The 16,631-nt window shown below is 38.7% G+C and overlaps 1 protein-coding gene across 4 annotated transcripts in view; it reads left to right on the top strand.

The window, feature by feature from the left end:
- MAP3K15 (mitogen-activated protein kinase kinase kinase 15) overlaps window positions 1–16,631 on the top strand; it is a 139,480-nt gene that overhangs the window by 19,048 nt on the left and 103,801 nt on the right. For all 4 annotated transcript variants that reach the window (XM_075131772.1, XM_075131757.1, XM_048862490.2 and 1 more), the window contains exon 2: window positions 14,084–14,223. In XM_075131772.1, the coding sequence (XP_074987873.1) occupies window positions 14,084–14,223 (140 nt within the window). The remainder of the gene's footprint in view (window positions 1–14,083; window positions 14,224–16,631) is intronic.

The raw sequence follows: 16,631 nt of genomic DNA, 5'->3' as shown, positions 1-16,631 counted from the left end.
GTGCATTAATCTCATTTACGATATCTGTTTCCCATGTTATAAGGTGGTAATTAAGTGTTTGCTCTGTAACTATAAAAGTGTTTGCTCTAAACCTGTAAACCCCTACAGGAGTGAGAGAAGCATTACCAAATGTGAAATACTTGCTTATGACAAGAGTGTCATCTCCTCTCCTACAAAAGAAGGCCCATAGGCACCAAACAAGCCATTATGGAACATCAATGGACAAAATACTTCGTTGATTGCTGCCCTCACACCTATGAAGAAGACACAAGCACTTGTCCCCTCAGCTTGAACTCTGGGAGGAAGAGATTCAAAATCCTTGTCAAGAAGAAATTGTTACCTCTATGCTGCTTGGACTCTGAGGGGCAAAGATTTCTAAGCAGGAGTTCTTCAGTTCCTTGCATATTACAGCAACTCTTACTACCTTTTGGAACCTAAAACTGTAGCTCATTTGTGTGTGCATATTCACCTGTTTTAACTTTTGTAAACCACTCTAATTTATTTTTCCTAGTTAATAAATCTTTATTTATTATAGGATTGACTATAAACGTTGTTGACTTTGGTGAGAGATCTAGTGTGCAATTGACCTGGGGTAAGTGACTTGTCCTTTGAGACTGGGAGTAACCTGAATATTATTGTGGTTTTTGGTATAAGGGACCAGCTATCACAAAGGAAGCTTGCCTTGGTGGCAGGATAGATCAGAGTACCCAAGAGGACTGTCTGTGACTCCATGTTAAGGCTGTTACAGGGCTTGAGGAGTTCGCACTTGATACTGGGTTGGTGAAATCTAAGTATAGAACACACAACCAGTTTGGGGTTTGTGCCCTGGTTTGTAACTGTCTGCCCTGAGGTTGGTATTCATGTTTGAGTCACTCCAGACAGCTTGACATAAACATTTATTTCTAGTGTTCTATCAGGAGAGGGAGCATGTGGTTAAAGAGGTTTTAATCATTGCACTGGGATTGGGAAGTCCAGAGTATTAATTCTGATAGAGTTTTCTCTGTGACCTTGAACAACGCACTTGTTTGCTTCACTTTCCCTTCTGCAAAATAGAAGTAATACCTACTTCACTCATAGTGCTGTTATAGATATTGTTCGTAATCTGCTTTGAAAATTAAAAATGCTACAGAAGGTCTAAATATTACTGATCATTAAGTACTTGGAGTCAAACTTTTTGTGTTCTGTAGGAGCCAGAGGAATTTGTGTGTGTTTATAATGTTGCTCAGTGGACTATAAAGTTTACTACAACAATATATGACAGGTCCACGTGCTTCCATAGAGCCTATGCTATGGAGAGACATATAAACCAACAAATTGAAAATATATCTATTCAGCATCCAGACCAGGATGGGACCAAGAACTCCATATTGGGACCAGGGACTCTGTATTGTTATCTGAGCCTAAGTCTCTTAGCTCAGTGTGGGTGGAAGCTTTGGAGCTAGGTACACTTTAGGACACATACTGTTGTTGATATATTGGTCAAACCAGACAGTCTCTGTTGCAAAAGAACAAATGGACACACATCTGACATCAGGAATTACAGTATTCAAAAACCAGTAGGAGAACACTTCAACCTCCCTGGTCACTCAACAACAGACTTAAAAGTGGTAATTCTTCAACAAAAAAACTTCAAAAACAGACTCCAATGTGAAACTGCAGAACTGGAATTAATTTGCAAACTGGACACCATCAAATTAGGCCTGAATAAAGACTGGGAGTGAATGGGTCATTACAAAACCTATTTTTCCATACTAATTTTACCCTACTGTTACTCACAAGAACTTACTGTTCTTGTCAACTGTTTGAAATGGGCCACCCTTATTACCGTTACAAACGTGATTTTTCCTCCCGTGGTATTCTACTGTTAATTGAATTGTCTCGTTAGACTGACCCCCAACTTGGTAAGGCAACTTCCATTTTTTCATGTACTTTGTGTGTGTGTGTGTGTGTGTGTGTGTGTGTGTGTGTGTATAAAATATACCTGCTCCTGTACTTTCCACTCCATGCATCTAATGAAGTGGGTTCTAACCCACAAAAGCTTATGCCCAAATAAATTTGTTAGTCTCTAAAGTGTTACAAGGACTCCTTATTGTTGTTTTTTTAATTTTTGTGTGTGTATCCTTTGTATGTGACAGAACCCTTGTGTCACAGTGTCACAGCTATGAATGCCAATCTCAGGTCAGACTGTTAGAGAACAGGGCAGACACCCCAAACTGGTAGCATATTTTATTATTAGATTTCACCAAACCAGTAACAAGTGTGCACTCCTGAATCTCTATATTAGTCTTACCATGGAGCCAGACAGTCCCCCTTAGGCTCTCCAGCCCCTACTTTACCACCCAGACAGACTGGACTTTATGATGAAAGGTTATTAAAACTGAAGTTCACCACACATTAGGTTACTCCCAACCCCAAGGGGCTAGTCACTTACCCTAGGTCAGTGGATACTCTTGATCTCACCTAAAATAACACTGTAGCCAATTTTCTCCAGTAAACTAACTACAGATTTATTAGCTTAGGCCTGGTTTACACTGGGGGGGATCGATCTAAGTTATGCAACTTCAGCTACATGAAGTCAATGTACTTAGACCTACTCACCGCAGTGCGGTGAGTCAACTGCTGCCGCTCCCCTGTCGACTCTGCCTGTGCCTCTCGTGGCAGTGGAGTACAGGAATCGATGGGAGAGCGCTCGGGAGTCGATTTATCGTGTCTAGACTAGACGTGATAAATCGACCCCCCCGCTGGATCGATCGCTGCCTGCCGATCTGGCAGGTAGTATAGATATACCCTAAGAAAAAGAAATGAGTTTTATTGAGAGGTTAAAGCTGGTAAAATACATTCCAGGTGAATCTTAAGTTTGTAGTCCAAATGTTATCAGAGAGGTAGTGTCTGCTAGTTCTCCAGAAGTCTCTGTTACCCAGAAAGGCTTTGGGGTCCTCTGTCCACTTGCTCAGAATTCCATCCTGTCAGAATTCGTCAGTCCAGAGATGTAAAGTCGCTCCCAGGGTTCCTTCTTATAGTTGAAAACAGTCTGGCAAGTGTTCTCAGCACAGCATGGGCTCTTGCTTTGTTGACTACCTGCAGACAAAGTTTGTGGATTTCCCATTGTTGAATGCAAAGACCCATGCTTTGAGGTTAATGTTTCATCGTTTACAGTTCTGAGGCTCCAATCCCGTTTAATGGGCAATTTAGAGATAATGCATTTAGATACAGCCATTCAGACAATCTTTCATTAAGTATCAGGGAGTTTTATATATTAAGTGAACTCACATTTAAACAGAAAAGGAGTACTTGTGGCACCTTAGAGACTAACCAATTTATTTGAGCGTAAGCTTTCGTGGGCTACAGCTCACTTCTGAAGTGAGCTGTAGCCCACGAAAGCTTACGCTCACTTACGCTCAAATAAATTGGTTAGTCTCTAAGGTGCCACAAGTACTCCTTTTCTTTTTGCAAATACAGACTAACACGGCTGTTACTCTGAAATGTCACATCTAAACGCTAATACATCTGTTTGATCTAGGGACAAGGAAATACATACATTAACTAAGTACAAGGAAATACATAATGTAATGGAGTAGCAATCAACAGGTTTATAGGTAAATGAAGACAATGTCATTAACATTTCATTAATTTTCATGAATTTTAGAGCAAATGTAAAATGTAAAATGCTATGACCTCTTTAGCATTTCTTTGATATACACACATCAGTGTATTGCCCTATTCGTCTAGCCTGAGCTGGCAATCTGTTATAGCATCACACCCTTGATTTTAATTTATAAAGAGAATTGTAATTTGGTGGGAGGGAAAGGGATTGGTTGTGCTGGGTTTGTGCTGCTTAATTCTGTGTCTGTTAAGGACAGAAGCCTGAAGAAGTAAGTCATTTTATGTTTGACTCTATGAATGGGGTTTTTGTTTCAATGCATTTTAAAATATATTTGAAAAAAATTGAAATAATTCATATTAAATAAAAATAAATAAAAGTTTGAAAAAATTGATATCTAATTCTCTAGTGAAAAATTTGAAATTTGGAAATATTTTGCACAGTCTTTTCTTGCAATATCATATTGTGTTCACTTTCATGTTATCAATTTGCATTTCAGTGGGTGGAAAATACTGATCAACCTTCCTATATTTTTTTTCAAATATTTTTCTTAAATCAGGATGGCCAGTGTCTGACCTGAAGGAAATGTGGAGCCTTGGCTGGCTTCTGTTGCTACCCAGCCAAGGTATTCAACATTAAATGATGGGTGACCATCAAGAGGTTTGGTCTGGATAATTATCCAGAAATTCAGAGCTGTTTGAAACTTTTGTCTAGAAATACATCTGGATGTATTATTGCAGGGATGGAGGGGAAAACCGCCTTTTTCATATAACTTTAAATATATTTTAGTCAAAAATACCCCATGAACAACCTTTCTCAACGTACTTCACCATTTTTCACTACAAGTGATGACCCAGCATAGGATGTGCAGAGCATTGGGAAAATTAAATAAATAAAGTTAACCTTTTTCAAATGACAAGAAATGTTCAGGGTCTGTTCAGATTTGGTTCCATTCAAACTAGTTCACCCAGCCCTAGTTAACATGGCGATGGAAATATTCTTATGTGACACTTGGCACATCTACTACTGTAGTTGGCAAGTGTGCAATGTCTATTTTCAATTTACTTCTGTTGTTCCCTTGAGTTAATCCCGGTAAAGACAGGAGACAAAGCTTATGCTCAAATTTGTTAGTCTCTGCGGTGCTACAGGTACTCCTGTTCTTTATGTGGATACAGACTAACACGGCTGCTATTTTGAAACCTAGCAGAATTAATAGGTTCCTATGCAAAAAGAATTTAGGAAATAAAGTTATATGTATTAAAAGGACAGGAAAAGCAAAACATCAACAGTTGTGGTCTAGACATCCATTTGTAATGCCATGCAATGCCATGTCCATATGCCAAAAATGTATAGTAGTGTAGTACATGCAGTATGTCAGTAGGAGGCAAATTATCTAACAAATGTAGTTATTTGTTCGTGAATAATTTAAGAGATCCTGGCTTCTGAATATATATTCATTGTTGCTAAGTATTTGTTTGATAGTTCGGATGAACACCTTTTGAACCTATAGGTCGCTTGTTGACTATTCAGTTCAACTATTCACTGATCATTAACTGCAGTGTGTGATTAGCCAGCTAAACCATATGCTGCCTGTGCTCCCTGTTGGATGACGGAAACGTCTTCAACCAAAGAATAACAGATGATAAAAAGTGAATGACTCTTTCTGTTTGCCTGCATCAAAGAAGAGCCACTCCTCTAACACTCGTTTGTGCAGATGTTCTTGAATAACAAAAATGTGGTTAGAATTTGTGGACGCTACTTTTGTAGTATTCAGGCAGCTCTAGGCAAGGATTGAACAAGCATGGAGGCTGGACTACTTTTGGCCTTTTTAAAAATAGGATTCTGGTGTGTTGGTTATGTGCATGATGGGGAAGCCTATTGCCAGTATTGTAACCTGTTCTGTAGGTGGAGGACTGCAGTTGCTAAGTCTGTGACCTTTCATGAATACTAAACTGGGCATAATCATGATGGAAGGTAGGAAGGAATGGTTTAGGCAGAATATTAGGAAGAGGTTTTTTCTTTCAGCGGATTCTTGGATTTGTCCCAAACCACCTTGAAAATAAGGGGTCCTAATTTTCAAGGTGCTAAGGACCCTTGGCTCCCTTTTATTTTAATGGGAATTTGAGTACCCTAGCTCTTCTGAAAATAGGTCCTAAAGACCTGAAAAACTGTTACTATATTCCTTTTTTTAATAGCTGATAAGTTAAGAGGTGATATCCTAGCTCTGATGAAGCCAAGGGCAAAGCTCCTATTAGTTTAAATGGATTCAGGATTTCACCAAAGACATTTTCAGAATAATGAAGTAGGCATTGCCATTGGATACAAGGTCCAGAATAATGTATCAATAGCTGGCAGGGTGGATAAAAATCATTCATTTTTAAAAAAAAAATAAAATGTGGGGGTTTTTTCATTTAAATCGGATTTTTTTGATAAAATGCTTTTTGAGGAAAAAAGCCTATCTAAAAATAGTTTTAATTAAGATACGTTATAGCTCAAAGATATCTCATCATGGAATAGGGATTATAAATTCTAATTCTATAGTAGGAGACAATATATTCATGTAAAGTTTAAGAAAAGTTTTGTAAATGAGTTCCAATAGTTCATGGATTAGGGACCCAATCTTATGGGGTTCCAGGGGCTTCTGTATAGATTATTTAGGTTAAATCTTTCTATCTACCCAATGGGACTCAGTGCTCAGTCTAGAAGAGACCATCAGAGATGTTTAGTTTCTCAGTTCTCAAACTGTGGATTTGTGTCTCCAGAGATAACATGCTTGTTAACAGCAAAAATGTTTTTAAATAAATAAATATAGAGGTGAGAAATAACAGACCTCAACCCTATTGTGTCTCTGCAAATTTGTGTACACAGAGTCAGTCCCTTACCTCTCTCTAAAAGTGCAAAGTTTCAAAAAGTTCAATGAATAGAAGATTGTTGAGGGCAGAATAGATCTGGACAAGTAAAAGTCTGGAGATAAATCTGAGAAAGGAGGGACAGGCAGTAGAAACAAAAATTAAACTGTCTGAGCAACATATTCCAGAATTCTTGAGGTCTTTCTGAGTGCAGCCTTCATTGATTTGAGATCTACCATACTGTTCTCTTGCTAGAGGGGAAAACCTATAATGGCAGCAGGCCATGAAAGAGACCCCACCAACATAGTGCTGTCCACACCAGCACTTCTATCGGTATAACTAACACTCTCACACTGCGGTCAAAAGAGGTAATAATGTAATATTTGGTGTCCTGTGTAGTGTAGCAGTAGTGTAGCAAGAAATTTTATCATGAGGATCAATTGCTTTTCCCTTTTTCTTTTCCCAAAGTTGCAGAATAAAAAATAGGCTGGAAATCTTTCACTTCTTTTTTGTGAGTCATAGGACAAATAAGTGCGTTTAGTAGGTTACAGATTGTTGTAATAAGCCATAAATCCAGCATCTTTATTAAGGCTATGATTTTAGTGTCTAGCAAAATTATGAATTTAATTTTGGGGTTCCGTCTGCCGCCCGCGCTGCCAGTCTGGGGTCCCGGCCACTGGCCCCCCCGTCCTGCTGGACGGAACCCCAGGCCGGCAGCGGGCTGAGCGGGGCCGGCGGCTGGGACCCCGGCTGACAGCAGAGTGCCACTAAAAATCAGCTCATGTGCCTTTGGCATGCCTGCCAGAGGTTGCCGACCCCTGGTAGTGACTTAAGTGACATTTATTCCTTTCATTATTCAAATAACAATACCTCTCGCTATCTTTAGATATTTGAAAGAAGGTTTAAAGCTACTCTAAATATATTATAGATTGTCATCTGCATGTTAGCTGCATTACTTTGTGTATTTGGGGGGGGGTGTTCTTTATTGTTTTGTTTTTGTAAGGATACACAACTAGTTGATATTTTGCCATGTTCCATTCAAGCACATTAGAGCAAAATATTTGCCTAAACCAGTCATTATTTGAATCTGTTTACACAGCTATCCCAAGACAGGAGCACAGATAAAACATCTGCACCTGGAAACATCTGAACTGTTTTTTTGTTGTTGTTGTTAGTTTGTTTTTTTTTTGAGTGAGCGGGCAGAAATATATCTTAATTTAATGGTAAATTTGACGTTTTTCTTAAAACCCCAGCTCCTGGAATCAGGAGACTTCAGGAGAATTTCAACCTTTATTTAAAAAAATAAATAAAAAAGGTTTCTAGCTTCAATAGTGGTAGAGAAGAGCTGGAATTCCTGAAGCAAACACATCCTAACGTCTCGCAAACCAAAGCAAATAAAAAGAATCCAACATTCCATGTTTTAAAAAATCATGAGTTTTTTAAAAAAAAAAAAAACACTCGAGGTTGGCAATGCTGATAACCTATTTTTGTTTGTCATCTCTTTAGTTAGAATTAAGTATAATTTCTTGGTATAATCATAAGTATAATCATTTTTGGAGCAAAATAATGATGTTGTTCTCAAAATATTCTACTTTGCATGTTAGTTCTTAAATGTGCCATGCAGTCTTTTAGTCATTGAAGCTGAACAATAAACTGTGTCCAGTTTTTCCTATGAGACATAATAAATGAAAGAAGAGAGTGACAAATATGCAGTAGTTCTATTTTTAATGTTTGTTCTGTGTACTGTAAGGTGGATTGTAGATGTGTTTGGGCACAGTTGTAACTCAACACCATGCTGCTGGTATATATTTAGTAGTTATACTATTTGGGTATGAGTATAGCCCTATACTGGAGTTCAGTGTATTATTTATTTATTTATTTGTATAGTGTACACTATATATTCACAGAATTATAGAAATTAGCGAAGGAAAAAACCTGTCAATTTTGTCAGTCTATTGTTTTGCTTGTGTCTTATTTTATTAGGCACCTAAAAAAGTGGCTTGATTTTTCAAAGGTGTTGAGCTTCAATAGCTTCTGTTTACTTAAGAGAGATTTGTGGGTGCTTAGTAATTCTGAAGCCAATCAATCAGGCTAGCCAGGCACTGAAGGCAATGACACCATAAAGCATCCCAGGAGCATGCTCCATTGCAAAATGTTTACTGATAACAACTGAACTGATGAGTGGTACCAGTTCTGATTAAAAGTCTGCCATGTAAAATCAATAAAGTAATTTTCTGTATTTCTCATGATCCCTAGCCGGATTAAAGTAAAGTACTTTTTAGGCTACATGTCTGATTAGCTCCACCAGGGACATGCATTATTTACCATTTAAGAGCTCCCTTATTGACTCCACTATAGTTATGCATGTCTTTTGATCATTATAGACTGAATTACTGTAATATGCTTTCCTTGAGGCTACATTTCATCACTTGAAATTTCAGCTGGTACAAAATGTGTCTGTTCATTAATTTACGGGCTTGATCCTGCTCGCATTGAAATCAATGGGTGCTAACAGCTCCTAGATTTGTGTCTAGTGACAAGATGTGCTCAGCTACAGGATAGAGGAAGGCCTTGTGGTGGTGCTTCTGAGCCATGTTATCATGAAAGACTGAAGTGCAGCTCCCAGTTAAAGTGTCTGACAGATTCTGTTGGGAAAATTATATTTCTTAGGGCCAGATAATGACAGCTTGGTGGAAAAGTAGTTGACTTTTTTTAATATAGACACAGGCACACCACAAACTGAAGTCAGGCTTCGTCTGCACTGGGAATGTACATCAGTATAACTGCTCAGGGCGTGAGCAACTTAATGTAGTTATACTGACCTAACCCCCCGGTGTAGACAGCACTATGTTGATGGGAGGGCTTCTCCTGTCGACATAGCTACCACCTCTCAGAGAGGTGGGATTACCTACACAGTTGGGAGGAATTCTCCTATTGGCATAGGTAGTGTCTTCAGTAAGCGCTATAGTGGTACAGCTTTGCCATTCCAGTGCTGTAAGTGTAGACAAGCCCTCAGTCTTTGGTCTGGGCTTGAGCTAATAGTTGTCTCTTAAAGATGTGGAAAGGCTAGAGAAATGTGGTGGAAGGAACAGAAGAACATCTAGCATCTTTCCCTCAACACATACTTATCTTAACTGGAACTGACTGGTATGCTCTATGTATTTACAGAAATTTATGGGTAATCCATTTTGGGGAATAATGTTACAACTCTTTATAATACTATCTTTATTATTGTTGTTTCCATTAAAGGAGACTACCCGTAACTCATTTCCTTCATTCCATTGTACTGCTTTTTGAGGACTTATGAATCTTTTAATTGTAACTATCATAATTTTTCTATTTGTTCAAAATGCTTATTTTATAATATCTTGGACTGGTTGAATGTAACTTTTAGTGTTATAATAGGCCTGATGTAGTGCAAGTGTGACCAGTGTCATCAGAATATATTTTCCAGGAAAATAATTAAAAGCACTAGAAAAAAAAATGATTAACTTAAAAATGTAGTAGCATATTAGTTTTTTTAATTGCTATATAGATGACTTTAGGATTTACTCTTTTTTTAAAATAAATTTTAACAAAAGTGGAAAATGATAGGTAAATGAAAGATTACTTAAATTAGTTTAATAAATATCTGTGTATCTATCTAAGCATTTTATACTGGCACCCATTTTTGTAATAACTGAATGCTTTCCACATAACATCAAATAGCAACAGTGAAGTCTCTAGTGGAATTCGTGGGAGTAATGTCACACTCCTCGTGATCAAAACAAAACTCTCCTTGGGGCTGTCATGTTTAAAGGATTTTATTAATTTCCCTTTTTGTTTGTTTTTGTTTTGGTAGGGCCTTACAGCTGGAAGGGGTGTCTAGTGATGTGAGTGTTATTCTTATGATAGAAAGGCTTTTTTAAAGAGGCAAGTTCTTCTTTGCTCATGTCCATTCCATGTTAGATGTGCGTGTGCCGTGTGCACCGTTGCTGGAGATTTTTTCCCTTAGTGGTATCCTTTGGGCCAGCTCTAGCACCCTCTGGAGGCACACGCTCATGTGCCGGTATAAGGGGCACTGCTGGGCACACCCTCTCTGAGTTCCTTCTTACCTTTTTGCTTCTGCAAAGTTTACTTCCCAGTGGTTTTTGGATTCTAGCTCTTTGTTCTTACTTACCATAGTTTAGTGTCTATAGCTTTTGTAATTCTTATTTGTGTGCATAATTAGTATAAATAGATTAGTTTCTGTTGTCGAGGGACTCCTCCACTCCAGGGCTGGGCATGCCTCAGTTCCTGGTCTTCAAACCTTATGCCTCCTGTGGCAAACCTATGCCTGTGTGTGTACCAATTGACGTTATTTTTGTATTTAGGCTTAGGCCTTAATGTAGGTTGTCTTTTTCAAATTTATTTGAAATACATTTATTAAACCCCCCCAACAAACCTGTGTTTAATTTAAATTTTTTAAAAATCTGATCTTTCTTTTAAATCAATGTTTATCCATCCTGTCCGTTAGCATATACTCAGGTCACATTTTCAAGCTTTTTTCTCTACAGCCATAGGGAGTAGAATCTTACTTTTTTTTTTCTTTTCTTTTTTTTTTTAAATAAAGCCGAGATTCTCATGAAATAACATGTTTCAGAGTAGATGAAGTGGCCTGTAGCTCACGAAAGCTTATGCTCAAATAAATTTGTTAGTCTCTAAGGTGCCACAAGTCCTCCTTTTCTTTTTATGAAATAACATGACTCCAAGAGCTGGGAATTTAAGAAAAATACCAACTATTGTGAGATTCACAACACTATCATGAGAATTGGTACTACTGTTGGTGGTCAGAATCAGATGTAAGATCTATAGCTACAAGTACTAGTTACGCACTGGGATAACAACTATACAGAAAACTAGTGCCTTGGCTGCAGTTATTATCATTACTTGTAATTGTTACCTGTGCTACATCTCTCCCAAAACCCAAGGTAATGGGCGGGCTGGAGTCAGGAGCTGGCATTGTTATACCAATAAAATAAAAACCAGCAGGATCTTATTAAAGGGGAAAAAGGCAAAATGCCACATTTATTGTGAATACAGAAAGAATCATAGTAAGCAGTTAGTTATAGCTATAACATTCCATTCAATTTCTTATTTATTCACACACACACACACACACACACATGTTCTGCAAGGTTGTTATCATAGTTACCAGCCTTAGAGTTGCTTATGCCAAGCCACTGGCCGGGTGGCCTGGACATGAGGAGGGAGCAGGGCCTTGTCAGATGCTCATCTGATGCTCCTGGAAGTTGGTTTGCAGAATCAGACCCCAAAGTTCTCACTTTCTAGAGTCCATTTTTATAGGAATTTATTCCTAGGCCAGTCTATGGGAATTGCTTCATCACGCTGTTGCTGAATCAATCAGCAGATGGCACATTCCTGACGGCGACATGCTGCCAGATGTTATCTTGTTCTTTGGTTCTCCCATTCTTGAGGCTGTTGGGTGGATTCCAGTCTGCCCTCCGGGGTCCTCTGGTTATTTCCACTTGATGCCTTCTTCAGCTGATGGACACTGGATTCTTAGGCTGGCACCTCCCTGATCATTCAGTTATTATCCACACCAAGCATCCATCCACTCTATCTCTATTTTAATCACAATTGTTAACAAAGCGAGATGAATACAACAAAAGGGCGGGGAGTCTCTGGGTGCTGTTTCTGTTGTTACAGAGTATTGCTTTGAGTCTCTCTCTGTGTGAGTAGTTGTTGTTACAAAGAATTGCTTTGAGAACAGACTCTGTCTTAGGATGTACTAACACAATTAGCAGCTTGCAAGTTTCACACATAGAGGGAGAGAAACAGTACCAAAAACCAAGAGGCCTCTTAATTAGTAATACCCTGGAATTTAAACTATGGGGAATCAAACTCATTTGTGATTTTAATACAGAACTTCTTTTAATATGATCCAACAGCATGGCTGGAGCATTGTGCTCTGGCAATGCCCAGTTGGCAGGTTGTCCCTTTGGAATTGTGGTAGCCAGGATGCAGTCTCTGCACTTCAGGTATTGCCAGACTTGTTTCACTATGAGAATTTCAATACTAGTTTCTGCTAAAAAGGGAGGCCATAATAGGGCAATAATTAGTGAGATTATCAGCATCAAGCAATGGTTTCTTGAGAACAGGTGTTAACAGTTGCTTCTGTAGAGGTACATTACCCCTTCCTGTTCTGAAGAGAGGCTTTGATAGTTTCCTCCAATGGACGTAATGCCCCATCATTCATTCGCACTAGCCATGGAGGACATGGATCCAAAATGCAATATATTATTTGCATATTATATGATGCATTATGAATTTGAAAAATATAACTTTGTTTCAATAAATTATATTCTGGTATGCCAAATGCAGTATCTATGTCCTACCTGCACACATTGTCTAAATTCTCTCATCAGGAAGGTGATTTTGATTTCATAGCATTGTTTCCACAAAAACAATTTACACAGGCACAAAACCCACAGTTCTCGAGTTTTTAGACTTGTTTCTCTGAATGTTAGTATGCGTATCCATAATCAAATTCTCTAAATTTCCCTTGGTTATATAAAACTTACATTTTTTAAATGTGGTGTTGAATTATTGTAAGAAAAAAAATTGTAGTTTTTGATGTATATTCAAAGCACTGTGTACTCTACATCAAGCCCTCTTGGTTTCTATAAGTATGTCTGTACTGCAGCTGGGAGGTGTAATTCCCAGCTCAGGTAGATGTACACATGTTAGGTGTGCTCGAGCTGCGTGCTAAAAAGAGCAGCGTGGCCACAGTGGGATGGACAGCAGTTCAGGCGAGCCACCTGGAGTACATACCTAAGATCTCAGATGGGAATATACTCGGATAGCCAGCCTGAGCTGCCACCCATGCCACTGCAGTCACACAGCTATTTTTAGCTTGCTAGCTCGAGCACAGCTAACATGTCTTCATCTACCGGAGCGGGGAATTATGCCACCCAGCTGCAGTACAGACATATAGCCTGTGACATTCTGATATTGAATTTTTCAGCAAACTGGGAACTCTGTGGAAGCTTTGAGAGGACAAGTTGAATTGGTTGGAAAGTACACCAAGATGTGGCTGGGAGGCACCCAGTCCGGTTTGGGTTGTGGGGACAGTGGATTCTTCTCCCTACAGCCCCCCATGATTTTTGAAGGAAGTCAACAACTAAGGAATGGTGAAAGGAGTTGGTCTCAGGAGCTGCCTCAGTGCCTTGTTACATGATTTGGGTCACTTGTGCATTAGTATGAATTGGCGACTGCCCTGGTGGCTGGCTGGCTGCTCTGGTGTGGTTTGCCAAAGTGACCCCTTGAGATTTCTTGCTATAATGGCATAGGGGTAGGCAAATGGGACTTGCTTTCCCTCAGATTCAGCATTTTCCTTTCTGGCAAAAGTAGTAACATGATGATGATATTTTAGGTATTTACTACTGTATATACTAAGTGTGTGTGTCTCTGTCTCTTCTCAGACTGATGGGTAAATTTACTTTTAAATAGACCAAACACTGTACTGAATATATGGATTTTATCTGTTGTCCAAATTTAATTCCATTTTTTTTATTTTAAATTCTGTAAAATAAGAATCCGCTTGGAAGTGAGTTTTGGTTTTAGCTATTATTCCCCCTGCCCCTCATTACAGATGTTGCAGTCGTGGACATGAGTGATGTTTCCAGACAACCATCACTCTTCTACCACCTTGGAGTGCGTGAAAGCTTTGACATGGCCAATAATGTTATACTCTACCATGATACTGATGCTGACACTGCTCTGTCACTTAAGGTAAGGTCCTCACTTCAAAATCCATTTTAATACAGATGTATCTTTTAATTGTGTTGCAAATGCAGAGCCTGATCCTGCAAACACTTGTGCATCTTGGAAGCTTTACCCCTGTGCATAGCCGTGTTGACTACTCAACAAAATGGGACTATTTGTGTTTCTAAAATGACATACAGGCACGTTTATAGGCCCATAATATGGTAATTGTTTTTCTTCAGACTGCTAGACATGGAAACAACTGTGTAGTTCTGATTTTTATTAGTTCAGTCACAAGTAAGGTTTGTTTCTTTCTCTTGACTATTGTAAGTACACTGTAAAAAGATTTTAGGATTTTTGTTTAATAATGACACATTTCATTTGATTTAGGCCCATATTTTAAACATACTTTTATTATTAATCAGCGTACTCATCTCCATTACTATAGGTTTGCTTTGTATTTCCTAGAGGCTGAGTGGGTGAAACTATGTGCACACACAGTCATCATAAAAATTCATCTGCTGTTGCTGTGGGGTGGAGATAAGAAAGATGTAATCACAAAAGCTTTTTATAAGCTTGTCATTTAATTTTATATTAGGGCAATAAATGTTATTACACTTTAAGTACTCTGTCTGGCCATGGATAGACTGCCTCTATTCTGCTGAAACGGACAGAATGAGTTATGATTTGTGTCAAGAGCAGACATCCTCTTCTGTGCAGCAGATTATCCCTACCTTCTTATCCCTATCTTCACATCCTGTAGTTCTTTGCTGTCCCCACTGTTAAAACCTTTGTCATTGAGTTTCAGACCAGAAGAGACTATTAGACCATCTACTCTGACCTTCTATATATGACAGGGCACCAGCCCCACCCAGCACCCACATACTAAACCCAACAATGGAAATGAGACCAAAGTAAATGAGATCCATAGAAGTCTGGACTAATATTTCCCACAGGCGAATATTCTACCCAATGGGATGACCTGGTGTCCAGAAAGCTAATCAGCCACCAGGTCAACGCAGTATATGTTCCGGAACCTTACCCATCTCATGGTTAGATACCTTCTGCTAATTTCCAGCCTGAATTTATTCATGGCCAGTTTATATCTCTTCTTGTTCCGACATTGTCCTTTAGCTTAAATGGCTCTTTGTTCTCCTTGATACTTACCCCTCTAATGTATATACAGAGAGCATTCATAATCCCCTCTCAACCATTTTTTGTGTGTGTGAGAGAGAGAGATTAAACAAACCAAGCTCTTCCAGTGTCCTCTGGTAAGATAGGCTCTCCATTCTCCTGATCTTCCTAATAGCTCTTCTCTGTACCTGTTCCAGTTTAAACTCATCTTTCTTGAACTGTGGTATGTAAATCAGCTTCTGTAACAGATGACTGGAGGCTAGCTAATGTGACAGCAATTTTTTAAAAAGACTCCAGAGGCAATCCTGGAAATTACAGGCTAGTAAGCCTAACTTCAGTACCAGGGAAATTTCTTGAAACTACTATAAAGAACAGAATTACCAGACACATAAACGAATACACTTTATTGAGGAAGAGTCAGCACAGCTTTTGTAAAGGGAAATCATGTCTCACCAATCTTAGAATTCTTTGAGGGGATCAACAAATATTTGGACAAAGGTGGTCTAGTGAATAGAGTGTTCTGGGATTTTCAGAAAGTCTTTAACAAGGGGTCTCACCAAAGGCTCTTAAGCAAAGAAAGCAGTCATGGGATAAAAGGGAGGGTCCTCTCGTGGATCTGTAACTAATTAAAAGACAGGAAACAACAGGTAGGAATAAATAGTCAGTTTTCAGAATGGAGAGAGATAAATAGTGGTGTCCCCCAGACTGGGACCAGTCCTATTCAACATATTCTTAAAAGATCTGGAAAAAGGGTTAAACAGTGAGGTGGCAAAATTTGCAGATGATACAAAACGACTCAAGATAGTTAAGTCCAAAGTATACTGTGAAGAGTTACAAAGGGATCTCACAAAAGTGGGTGATTGGGCAACAAAATGGCAGATGAAATTCAGTGTTGATAAATGCAAAGTAATGCACATTGGAAAACATAGTCCCAATTATACAAATAAAATGATGGGTCTAAATTAGCTGTTACCACTCAAGAAACAGATCTTGCAGTCATTGTGGATAGTTCTCTGAAATCATCTGCTCTATGTGCAGAGGCAGTCATAAAAGCTAACAATGTAGGAACCATTAGGAAAAGGATAGATAATAAGACAGAAAATATCATAATGCCACTATATAAATCCATGGTATGCCCACATCTTGAGTACTGCGTGCAATTCTGGTCACCCCATCTCAAAAAAGTTATATTAGAAATGAAAAATATTCAGAGAAGGGCAACTGAAATGATTAGAGGTGTGGAACAGCTTCCATATGAGGAGAGATTAATAAGACTGGGACTATTCAGCTTGAAAAAGAGA

Source organism: Caretta caretta, chromosome 1 (genome assembly GCF_965140235.1).
Source record: "Caretta caretta isolate rCarCar2 chromosome 1, rCarCar1.hap1, whole genome shotgun sequence".
NCBI classification, from domain to species: Eukaryota; Metazoa; Chordata; order Testudines; family Cheloniidae; genus Caretta; species Caretta caretta.
Note: the sequence above shows the minus strand (reverse complement) of the source record. Positions and strands in the feature narration are given on the sequence as shown.